The 13,150-nt window shown below is 43.2% G+C and overlaps 1 protein-coding gene across 5 annotated transcripts in view; it reads left to right on the top strand.

The window, feature by feature from the left end:
- Positions 1-2,849, top strand: part of LOC130358510 (waprin-Phi1-like) — a 41,969-nt gene extending 39,120 nt beyond the window's left edge. For all 5 annotated transcript variants that reach the window (XM_056561872.1, XM_056561865.1, XM_056561849.1 and 2 more), the window contains one exon: positions 2,609-2,849. In XM_056561872.1, coding sequence (XP_056417847.1) covers positions 2,609-2,634 — 26 coding nt within the window. In that variant the 3' untranslated portion in view covers positions 2,635-2,849. The remainder of the gene's footprint in view (positions 1-2,608) is intronic.
- The last annotated feature ends 10,301 nt before the right edge of the window (positions 2,850-13,150 follow it).

Genomic DNA, 13,150 nt, shown 5'->3' with positions numbered 1-13,150 from the left:
AGAGGCTTGCTGGGAGATGTAGTTATACAACAGCAACTACAGGTACGCAACTTCAACTTCCAGCATGGCGAGACAGCCGTTTGCTGTTCGTGCATGCTGGGAGTTGTAGTTTTGCAAGATTTAGAGGGCCACTGTTTAGAAACCACCGCACAGGGATCTCCAAACTGTGGCCCTCCAGATGTTGCAAAACTACAGTTGTAATTTTGCAACATCTGGAGGTCTACAGTTTAGACACCACTGTATACCAGGGATATACCCCTGCCACCTCACTCCTATGCCTTCAGGGGGATCAGGGGCGCTTCTGGGGACCCGCATGATCCGGAATTGCCGCAGATCACCAGTCAATTCAGACCGGCGATATGCGGCAATTCCGGATCATGCGGGTCCCCAGAAGCGCCCCTGATCCCCCTGAAGGCATAGGAGTGAGGTGGCAGGGGGTTGGTCGATGTGCCGGGATGCCTGCTGAATGATTTCAGCAGGCATCACTGTCCGGTCCCCGACCAGCTAGCGGCAGGGACAAGAATTTCCATGGGCATACCTGTACGCCCCTATGTCTTTAAGGACTCCCTGTGTCCTAAAGAGGTTAAAGCAGACCTCAAGGATCCTTCTTACTCTGGCTCATTTTCAATCCCTGGTAATCAGATTCTCTTTGGCAGCTTAGTTGCTTCATGTACAGTAAATACTTTTACTACTACTAATAATAATAATAATAGTCATAGTTTTTGTAATTAGTAGCAGTAGTAGTAGTAATACTATCATGGAAATCTTTGCTCTCTCTGCACTGACTTCCTAGGGGGCCTTTGGTGGCCTTATGCTTTTATACAGCAGCCAATCTAAGTAATAGAGCTAAAGTTTAAGCTATGATGAGACATTAGAGGACCAGCCTTATCTAAAATGAAAATGGGATTAAGTACAAAACTACTTTAGACTCCCTATACATGATATAACTAAGCTAAATTTACAGATAGCATAAAGTATGCTGAAATATGCTATGTAAGCTAGGTTTAATAAATAAATAACTAAAGCACAGCAAGCAAAGAGGAAAGTAAGTAGCAGGTAAGCATTAGCCAGAGGTAATGGGAGGTCGACTATAACAGTAAATTATACCCTTCTTCTTTTGGGATAATGCAATGACTGGGTTTTTTATGTCCCATAGATCACCATTAATTGCATGTTATATTACTCTGTAGAGGGGTCTCACAGCAAATCTATAGAAGTTACAGTGATCATAAATCACGATTTCCTTGTTATTGAATTAGGAAATCACTACTCCATTGTATTCTGTCAGCTATATATGCTACTGGCCGTCCATGATGCCATTTTCTACAAAGACTACAGTAATTGAAACAGTGAAAATGTAAAATAAAAGCACAAAATTAAAAAGATATGACATATATTCAGTCTAATATTTGTCTCTTTACAGATTTATTTCATAGACCACTAAACCTCATATGTCCAATATTTTGTAAGAACTAATTGCTAGAGAGCAAACAGCCGGATGTGTGGAAAATGTTCTATGTCCATATGGTCTGCACTTATGCTGTGCTAAGGATTTTAATTTCTACCTCTACTTTCTAAGAATAATACAATCAGATTGATTATAGGGGAAGGGGGGGGATTTGTTAAACTGGTATATGTACAACACATTTTGCACAATTCTTTTTATACTTTTCCTTTTTGTGACACTTTTGCTACTTTTAAAAAACTCGGGCAAGACCTAGTCAGTGCAGATAAGTGGCAGGTCATGACCTCCAAAAGCCCTATGGATTACTTTAATGTATGCCAGAAATTGGCATAAATTATGGCTGAAATCTACTCCAAATTAATAGCTAACATAGTGTAGTGCTCATATAGTGAGAAATGAAAAACAAATATAAAGCACTGTGCATCAGTACACTCTTATATTACCAGTATATGAAATACCGGTCACGATACATTCCACCCTCTCATGTGTTTCTTGATTTGACAGTTAAAAGCAAATGGTCAACACACCTTGGGGCTGAATTACCAAGGTGTTTGGACCGAGACCTTGTGACACAATTGGGCACATATTATTTTAGACACATTAATATATTTTAGTTACTGTTTAACTATCATGTGACGAGGAGACATGGTTTAGAGAAAAAAGGGTGTGGCTTTATAGAAGGGGCATGGCTAAAATGCAAATAAATGTTTATAATTGAGCCATTATATTGACATACAATATTGGTGCAAAGTAAGCCAACCAATAGCTAGCATAAGCCACGGTAAAAATTCAGAGCATGCTTAGATTAAAGGGGATTATATACAGCTAATTTATTTAAAAAACTGCTCCCCATCTGTCTCCAGGTTGGGTGTAGTTCTGCAGCTCAATTGCATTGAAGAGAATGGAGCCAAGTTGTAATATCACACCCAACCTGGGGAGAGACGGGGAGCGGTTTTTGAAAGAAATTAGCTCTGTTTTTCTATTCCTGGATAACCCCTTTAAGTTTAGGCTTATGCTGTCGAAAAATTAGACAGAATTAGAGGATCTTACTCATCGCTTGTATCTGTGGATTAGTTACTATAGCCTTGTTGTGATTCTATGTACAAGTATCTGATGCCTTCATGTTTACCTTTCTCATTTCAGTGAGGCATGCAGTTCCTGCAAAGTAAGATGGCAAAATAACCAAGACTCAAGACCCAAATATTTTTGCAGTTTTCTTTCCTCCTTCATAATATAATTGTTTATTATCACGTTAATAAACAAAATGACAATGCAATACAAAATTGTAATACAAATATACAACTTCATATTTTGCTTTGATTTCAGAATTATATTGAAATGACTATGATAATATGACCTTTCATGATGCAGCTACTGAGGAAATAAAGATTTATTTTGACAAAAGGGTGTAAGCGTTGTATGTGTTGATACTGGACTGTTTTGCTAAAGAAGTGTCAAAACTGGGAAAAAGGTGGAGTAGCTGCTAATGGTAACCAGTGAGATTCCACTATTTAACTTTTCTTTGCACTCATTTTGATACCTTTCGCTAAAAAATTGTATTATGGGGGAAGGATTATAACAAGGAGTTAATCCCTTATACTCTAATAATGTAACTTTCTTTACACCAAAATTTTGACATTACATTGTCATAACCTGAAATTTGCACTGAAATTATCTTTGGCCAAAATCAGGATTCAGGGTCCAATGTCAGGATTCAGGAAGGTATCACTGGCACAATAGTGCAGTAGAAGACTTTGCAAACTCGCCATAATATGACCATTGGTTAAATGAAAAAAACATTTCACCAGGCATGGAAGGGTATCATTTGGCTTAGCACTTAAAATAAAGGCAACAGGTAAGCCAACATTATTCATAGATGTATAGTGGCCTCCTGACTCTCCAATGACAGATGATGTTGAGGGAGCGAAGGGCCAGTTGGGTTTTTGTCGTCTGACCCTTTTGTTCTGGGAGGGATTTTTGTTAGGGGAGTATGCAGAGGTGAACCATGTGACTTATCTGCCCAATGGGACTTCTCAAAATCTGCTCCATATATACTGTAGTTCAGAGTTCAGTTTTGCAGTAGAGTTGCTGAGGTACAGTTGAAAAAAGTGTGAATTCTGTCTTTGAGGTGATTCTGAAGGAGGCCTGAGGCTTACTTCAGCAACCACGCATCTTCTACTACCAGTTAACCCCTATGCCTGGGTGAAAGTCAAAGCCTGGCGGCAAGAACTAAAGTTTGGGGATCAAGTCAAGTTAGTCACGTCCAAGTAACTAGAGTCTAGCGTGGGTAACATACAAGTCAAGTCAGTCATATACAGCACAATCAATTATAAGTCCCAGCAAGCCGATAAGCTTCCCTAAGTTCCCCGGCATCTCCTTCATGCTAATCTGAGCTGTAACGGATTGCACCACCTTTACAACCTCAGTAAAGCCAGTTATCTGTAACCTTGCGTCGGAGTAATTATTTCCCCTGTGCCTGGCACAGGAGAAGCTGGTCTACCTCGGGTGGTGTATAGGTCAACCACGCCCCTGGCATCATGAAAAGGTTAATTCACACATTACCCTCACCCAACACCACAAATAATTTTACATCAGATCCTTAGTATTCGATGTGAAAGACACAGCACTAGACAAACCCACCTGACTGGTCAGAAAGTGTTCTCTACATTGACTGTTACTTGTGATCTTGGTTTACAGTACAAGCACCTTAGTTCTAAGGTATTTGTATAAATAATTTAGTGAAATTAATCAAAATCCCATTTTATGTAATCATTTCTACTTGGTAACAAAGATTTTTATTTTGAGCCAAAAATACACGTAAACTGCAGAGTAAAAGATTCTAGATCCTTTTCGATTAAGCAGATAGTACTTGACATGGCTTTAATGCCTCCCTCAGGTAAAGCAGCACAACACTACTAATCTGTGATATCAGATGTAAGAGCTCTGCTGTCTCACTTTGTGTGAACAATCCTATCTGAAACAGTTTTTGGAGCATGAACACAAATATATAGCTTTCAGATGAGATTTAGAAAAAGCCGTTAACCATGTTACAAATCTTTGCTGGTTCAGTCTGCATCCTTTTTTCTGTAAGACTTCCAAGAAAATGTCCCAGGCTGTTCTGATTATTACCTTTTCACCATATGAAGCCAAATGTATAACTGCGTGTTAAATTAAATGTGTCATTTTGAAATGTAAAAATTCGGAGTAATCTACTTTGTGTTATCAAACCACCATGATATTTCAAAGTTTATCAATGCCAATAAATTTCACTTTCTAGGCCTATGTAATATATTCTCAATCAAAAAGTGTTACCTGTGCAGGCCACTTCTTTATCTACAAGAACAAGTCCAATAATCAATAGCCCATAAATAAAACATTCTGTCAATTATTACACATTGTACCTATCACACATCGTATTCCTATCATCATCCTCATTATTATCTAACAGCATGAATTATACATAGTCAGTAAAGGGGTCGTTGATAGCTGAGGAAGCTGCATGTGGCCACTTACAGTAGTACCATAAAGTTCCCATTTAAATCCTAATAGGGCATTTAGGAAAGGTTCTCCTAATGGAACAACCCTTTAAATGATTCAATGGTAATAAATTAAGACTGACTGACAGCTTCTAGTGCGTGGCATTTTAAAATCTCTTACCCTTGTTCCATCATTCGCTACAGAGTTACAAACGACTCTGAATGCAAGATAAGCACAAAAACTGTGTCTTCATAACATCATGTTAAAAGACAAGGGTTTGGTACCCTGGACCAGGAGTGGACAGAGATCTGGGTAGGATTTTTTTTATTTGTCCTTCTAATCCTTGCCCCAGGCAATTTTGTATCAAGCCTGTAAAACCCCTTCAATGCTATAGCAAACATAGACATTTACGTACTTTCAACCTTAATGCCTCAGAAATTCCCAGTGGGTGATAGATCTCACGCAGAGCAAATAACAGAAAACCATACAGGAGCGTGACTACAGATCTAAAATCATAAATTTTATTGATACAGAAAGTAAAAATACACATATGGGCAAAAAAAAAACAAAATATGAACAGTACACAACAACTGGAGACACAACAATGAGAACCAGGATAATAGGCCACTCTCACCCCAAATGGCTAAAATAAAGCCAAAATGCAAGTGTACAAAACAGCTAAGTGCAGATGAGGAAAGTTCCTTCAAAATAAACAGTACAATACCAAATCCCAAGATGAATCTTAAGTATATTACCAAGTTGTGAGAGTAAAACGGGGAGATGAGACGCCACTGCCCGCCACTGTACTTTCAACCTTGTGGCAACTGCTTCAGGAAGGTTGTTTCTTATTCCACGGTTTCTTGGTTGTTTCTTATTCCTCAATCCCACTGAAAGCCTTTAAGTTGAATTGGAAAGCCAGTTACAAGCTAAACCTATTAATCCAACATCAGCGTCTGACTTCACAAAAACTCTTTTGAGTAAATGGGCACAAATTTCAACAGAAGAACTCCAAAGTCTTGTGGAAAGCCTTCCCAGAAAAGTAATGGCATTTATAGCAGCATGTCCATGTCAGGAACTGTCCAGAGCAGGATAGGTTTGCTATGGGGATTTGCTCTTGCTCTGGACAGTTCCTGTAACGAATAGTGATGTCGCGAACATAAAATTTTCGGTTCGCGAACCGCGAACGCGAACTTCACCAAAAGTTCGCGAACCGACGAACCGCCATTGACTTCAATGGGCAGGCAAATTTTAAAACCCACAGGGACTCTTTCTGGCCACAATAGTGATTTAAAAGTTGTTTCAAGGGGACTAACACCTGGACTGTGGCGTGCAGGAGTGGATCCATGGCAAAACTCCCATGGAAAATTACATAGTTGATGCAGAGTCTGGTTTTAATCCATAAAGGGCATAAATCACCTATTATTCCTAAATGGTTTGGAATAACATGCTTTAGCCCCCTCATAGTTAGATTCCCCCCTTTAAACAGCACATAGATCCCCCTTTAGGCATCACATGTTAGTCAGCACATAGTTAGAGCTCCCCTTCAGGCAGCACATAAGATTCCCCCATATTAGGCAGCACATAGTTAAAGCCCCCCTTGAGGCAGCACATAGTTGGATTTGAACCCAAGGCCCCAGCACTGCAAGGCAGCAGTGCTAACCTCTGAGCCACCATGCTACCCTTAGCATAAATGGACAGAGATGTCAGCAGAGAGTACCAGAAAAATTAGGCATGTACACAGGCCTGAAAAATTTGGTATTGTTGAAGCCACTTCTGTAGCAGTGGCCATAAAAATTGCAGCACCATAACAAGTGCAGCTGCAGAGGCCAGAAAAATTAGGCATGTACACATGGATGAAAAATTTGGTATTGTCGCAGCCGCATCTGTAGCAGCAACCAGAAAAATTGCAGCCCCAGAAAAAGTGCAGCAGCAGAGGCCAGAAAAATTAGGCATGTACACCTGGCTGGAAAATTTGGTATTGTAGCAGCTGTAGAAGCGGCCATAAAAATTGCCGCACCATAACAAGTGCAGCAGCAGAGGCCAGAAAAATTAGGCATGTACACATGCCTGAAAAATTTGTTATTGTTGCAGCCGCTTCTGTAGCAGCGGCCATAAAAATTGCAGCACCATAACAAGTGCAGCAGCAGAGGCCAGAAAAATTAGGCATGTACACATGGATGAAAAATTTGGTATTGTCGCAGCCGCATCTGTAGCAGCAGCCAGAAAAATTGCAGCACCAGAAAAAGTGCAGCAGCAGAAGTCAGAAAAATTAGGAATGTACACCTGGCTGGAAAATTTGGTATTGTAGCAGCTGTAGAAGCAGCCATAAAAATTGCAGCACCATAACAAGTGCAGCAGCAGAGGCCAGAAAAATTAGGCATGTACACCTGGCTGGAAAATGTGGTATTGTCGCAGCCGCTGTTTGTTTCGCCAGGCAGAAAGTGCCCTAAAACATTGCGGCTTGAACCCTAGTTGGTGGCGGATAAGTCACGCAAGTCATCCGGCATTCAGAGTTCAAATACAGCAGCGTGTGGACCATTTTTAGCCCAAGGCAGCTCATCTGATCAGGCCTTGTTCAGTCAAATGTATCGCCCAGTGTCAGTCCCTTTGGGATCCATCCCTCATTCATCTTAAGAAAGGTGAGGTAATCCAGACTTTTTTGACCAAGGCGACTCCTCTTCTCAGTGACAATACCTCCTGCTTCACTGAAGGTCCTTTCTGACAGGACACTTGAAGCGGGACAGGCCAGAAGTTCAAGCGAAAATTGGGATAGCTCAGGTCACAGGTCAAGCCGGCACACCCAGTAGTCAAGGAGTTCATCGCTCCTCAGAGTGTCGATATCTGCGGTTAAGGCCAGGTAGTCTGCTACCTGTCGGTCAAGTCGTTCTCTGATGGTGGACCCCGAAGGGCTGTGGCGATGCGTAGGACTTAAAAAGCTCCACATGTCCTCCATCAACAGCATGTCTGTACATCATCCTGTCCTTGCCGGCGTGTTCGTGGGAGGAGGAGGGGGATTACTTTCACCTCTTCCCCTGTTAGATCCCTGTTGTGCTGTGACATGACCCTTATACGCTGTGTACAGCATACTTCTTAATTTATTTTGGACCTGCTGAATCCTTTCTGCCTTGCTGTAATGCGGTAACATGTCAGGCACTTTATGTTTATACCGGGGGTCTAGACACCCAGTACAGGTCGTTCTCCTTCATCCTTTTTATACGAGGGTCCCTCAACAGGCACGACAGCATGAAAGACCCCATTTGCACAAGAAAGGATGCTGAGCTACTCATGTCCCGTTCCTCGTCCTCAGTGATATCAGGGAAGGTATAATCTTCTTCCCCCCAGCCACGTACAACACCACGGGAATCAGATAGGTGACAAGGAGCATCCTGGGATGCCTGTTGTGGTTGGTCTTCCTCCTCCTCTTCAAAGCCACATTCCTCCTCTGACTCCTCTTCCTCACAATGCTCTTCCAGCATTGCAGCAGGTCCAGCAAGCGATGCTGATAAGGCTGTTTCTGGTGGTGATGGTGTCCACTACTCTTCCTCTTCATGCTCATCTACTGCCTGATCCAGCACTCTTCGCAGGGCACTCTCCAGGAAGAAAGCAAATGGTATGATGTCGCTGCTGGTGCCTTCGGTGCAACTGACCAGGTTTGTCACCTCCTCAAAAGGACGCATGAGCCTACAGGCATTGCGCATGAGCCTCCAGTAACGTGGCAAAAAAATTCCCAGCTCCGCAGATGATGTCCTAGCACCCCGGTCATACAAATATTCGTTGACGGCTTTTTTCTTGTTGGAGCAGGCGGTCGAACATTAGGAGTGTTGAATTCCAACGTGTCGGGCTGTCGCAAATCAAGCGCCTCACTGGCATGTTGTTACGCCGCTGGATATCTGACAAGTGCGCCATGGCCGTGTAGGAACGCCTGAAATGGCCACACACCTTCCTGGACTGCTTCAGGACATCCTGTAAGCCTGGGTACTTGAGCACAAAGCGTTGTACAATCAGATTACACACATGTGCCATGCACGGCACATGTGTCAACTTGCCCAACCTCAATGCCGCCAACAAATTTGTTCCATTGTCACAAACCACCTTGCCGATCTCCAGTTGGTGCGGAGTCAGCCATTTGTCCACCTGTGCGTTCAGGGCTGACAGAAGCGCTGGTGCGGTGTGACTCTCTGCTTTGAGACAAGTCAACCCCAAGATGGCGTGACACTGCCGTATCCGGGATGTGGAATAGCACCTGGGGAGCTGGGGGGTGCCGGTGATGTGGAGCAAGACGCAGCAGTGGAAGAGGACTCGGCCAAGGATGTTATGGAAGAGGATGGAGTAGGAGGAGTAGAGGAGGTGGCAGCAGGCCTGCCTGCAAGTCGTGGCAGTGTCACCAACTCCTCTGCAGAGCCACGCATTCCATGCTTGGCAGCCGTCGCCAGGTTTAACCAATGCGCAGTGTAAGTGATATACCTGCCCTGACCATGCTTTGCAGACCAGTTATCAGTGGTCAGATGGACCCTTGCCCCTACACTGTGTGCCAGACATGCCATAATTTCCTTTTGCACAGGTTGAGGATTGCCTTTTGTGCAAAAAAATTTCGGCTGGGTACCTTCCACTGCGGTGTCCCAATGGCTACAAATTTTTTAAAGGCCTCAGACTCCACCAGATTGTATGGTAAAAGCTGGCGGGCTAGCAATTCCAACAAGCCAGCTGTCAGACGCTGGGCTAGGGGGTGACTTTGAGACATTGTCTTCTTGCGCTCAAACATCTCCTTGACAGACACCTGACTGTGGGCAGATGAGCAGGAACTGCTCAAGGTGAGAGACGCGAATGGTTGAGAGGGGGCAAGGAGGGCAGCAGTGGTTGACCTGGCTGAAGATGCTGGACCAGGAGGAGGATGGCGGCTTTGACTTTGTGTGCTGCTTGTACTGACGTGTTGATCCCATAGGCGTTTGTGATGTGACATCATGTGCCTTCACAAAGCAGTTGTGCCTAGGTGGGTGTTGGACTTCCCACGACTCAGTTTCTTCTGGCACAGGTTGCAAATGGCCTCATTGTTGTCAGAGGCAGACACACAAAAAAAATGCCACACTGCTGAGCTCTGCGATGACGGCATTCTGGTGGTGGCAACAGCATGCGTTGATTGGCGTCCCGTCCGGCTGACCCGGGGTGCCGATGCATGTTGTCTGACTGTGCCACTAGCTCCTTGTGAGGACCTCCCCCTGCTTCCAACTCGTCTCCTCCTCCTCTCTGTCTCCCCATCTGAACTTTCCCCCTCTTCTTCTCTTCTAGCGGGCACCCACGTGGCATCCACGGACACATCGTCATCATCAACACCTTCACCGCTATCTGACACATGAAGAAAGGAAGCAGCAGCGGGTACAACATCATCATCACACCATACGTCCATGTGTGTAATGCTGCCTGACTGAGACATATCCCTGTTAACTACATCCTCTGGCAATAATGGTTGCGCATCACTCATGTCTTCAAACTGATGTGTAAATAACTCCTCTGACGGATCAAGTAAAGCTGCTGTGGTGTTAGTGTTGGTGGTGGCGGCAGGCGGGCAAGTGGTAGCATGAGAGGTGCCCAAAGCTAAGCTAGAGGAGGAGGACGGTGCGTCAAGGTTCCGAGCGGAAGCTTTAGTAGTAGATTGGGTGTCTTGTGATAGCCAGTCAACTTAGTCCTCAGAACTTTGGGGGTTCAGGGTATGTGGCCTCTGAACACTGGCCATTCTAGGGCCAAAGGGAATCCCAGCACCAAGACGGCCCCTGCGGGGTGGCCTTCCTCTGCGTGTCATTTTTTTGGTTAAATTTGCACAAGTGTCACACCAAATGTGATTTGCACTAGGGTGACACAATTTGCCCTGCAGGCAAAAAAAACTGGCAACTGTGGCGTGAACTGACAGTGACGACTGATTTTATTTAACAGCCAAAAAAGTTTTTTTTTTTTTATTTGCACAACTGTCACACCTAATAATATTTTCACTAGTGTGACACAATTTGCCCTGCAGGCAAAAAAAACTGGCAACTGTGACGTGAACTGACAATGACGACTGATTTTATTTAACAGCCCAAAAAGTTTTTTTTTATTTTTTTTATTTGCACAACTGTCACACCTAATATGATTTGCACTAGGGTAACACAATTTGCCCTGAAGGCAAAAAAACTGACAGTGACGACTGATTTTATTTAACAGCCAAAAAAGGTATTTTTTTTTTATTTGCACAACTGTTTCACCTAATGTGATTTGCACTAGGGTGACACAATTTGCCCTGCAGGCGAAAAAAATGGCAACTGTGACGTGAACTGACAGTGATGACTGATTTTATTTAACAGGCAAAAAAGGTTTTCTTTTTTTATTTGCACAACTGTCACACCTAATGTGATTTGCCCTAGGGTGACACAATTTGCCCTGCCGGCAAAAAAAATGGCAACTGTCATGTGAACTGACAGTGACGACTGATTTTATTTAACAGCCAAAAAAGGTATTTTTTTTTAATTTGCACAACTGTCACACCAAATGTGATTTGCACTAGTGTGACAATGAGCAAAAAAGCTTGCCAGCGGAGTTCCCCTTTTAAGCAGTGGTCCCCAACCAGGGTGCCTCCAGCTGTTGCAAAACACATGGACTGATATATTTCGGCCGTTTGAATACTGTAGTAGTTAGTTGCTTCATAGAAAAAAAGCTTGCCAGCGGAGTTCCCCTTTTATGCAGTGGTCCCCAACCAGGGTGCCTCCAGCTGTTGCAAAACACACGGACGGACTGATATATTTCAGCCCTTTGAATACTGTAGTAGTTAGTTGCTTTAAAGAAAAAAAGCTTGCCAGCGGAGTTCCCCTTTTAAGCAGTGGTCCCCAACCAGGGTGCCTCCAGCTGTTGCAAAACACACGGACTGACATTTTTCAGCCCTTTGAATACTGTAGTAATTAGTTGCTTGAAGGAACTTAAGTTTGATTCTGGAGTACCCCTTTTAACCAGCGGTTCCCTCCCAACCAGGGTGCCTCCAGCTGTTGCAAGAGACACGGACTGATATCTTTCAGCCCTAAAAAGGGCTTTTTTGGGTGCTGTCCTTAAAGCAGATGTTACACTAGTGCTTTAGAAGTAAACTGGACCCTGAATACACCACTTAGCAGCAACCTAGCTATCGCTTTCCCTATACAGCAGGAGCAGCTTCTCTGACCCGCCACTTCCTAAGCCTGCAGGATGCTGAATGGGGGTAAAATGGCATCCGTGCAAGAGTTAGGAGGGTCTGGAAGGGAGGGACTGCTGCTTATTGGCTATAATGTGTCTGCTGACTATGACTCACAGGGTCAAAGTTTACTGCAATGTTAAAGTATAGGGGTCGGATCGAACTTCACATATGTTCGCCCGGCGATGCCAACGCGAACATGCTAAATTCGACGGCGAACAATTAGCGATATCTCTTGTAATAAACAGCAGAGATGTAAGCAGAGAGCACTGTGTTCTGACTGGAAGAACATCCTCTGTAATATACAGCAGCTGATAAGTACTGGAAGGATTAAGATTTTTAAGTAGAAATAATATACAAATCTGTTTAACTTTCGGGCACCATTTGATTTAAAAAAAAAAAAATATTGTTTTCCATTGGATTACCCCTTGAAATGTAAGGATTTTTTTTTTATAGAAAATGTAAACAGAATAAAAAAAAAAGAGATAGGTATATATTTTCTTTCCAATTCAGTCTCAGTAGTCTTTTCTGCAATTCACAAGAAATGACATATCATAGATAGTGACCGTAATCTTAAAAAGTTCACAAGTCATAAGCCTTTGGCCTCATTCAGACCTTTGTAGATATTTAAAGCATAGCTTTGTGTACGAATATAGGCTGAGGATATCATTTTTAGGAAAAACATGGTGGATGTCTCTGTCTCCTGGCTGTCTGGGACCCTGTTTGAAATGTATATATCCTCTGGTCCTCGGATTATTTTTCTTTGTCTGTATACCCCTGTACTGTTTTGTATTCTGTTGGTGGTTACTTTACATATCCCTTGACACCTAGCTGTGAGTAGCCTCAAGACAGCTTGTTTGCTGATTGGGTTAATCGCGCATATCCTGCCAGTTGGTGCCAACGTGAACAAACGGTTTACATCTTACCTATAGTGAAATATGTCCCAGTTTTAGAAATATGTTTTCAGGCCTCCCCCTAGTAGCCATAGTTATATATCCCCCAGAATCATGATCCCCGAA

This window comes from Hyla sarda, chromosome 1, assembly GCF_029499605.1.
Source record: "Hyla sarda isolate aHylSar1 chromosome 1, aHylSar1.hap1, whole genome shotgun sequence".
Lineage (NCBI taxonomy): Eukaryota > Metazoa > Chordata > Amphibia > Anura > Hylidae > Hyla > Hyla sarda.
This window is presented reverse-complemented; position numbering and strand designations above follow the sequence as displayed.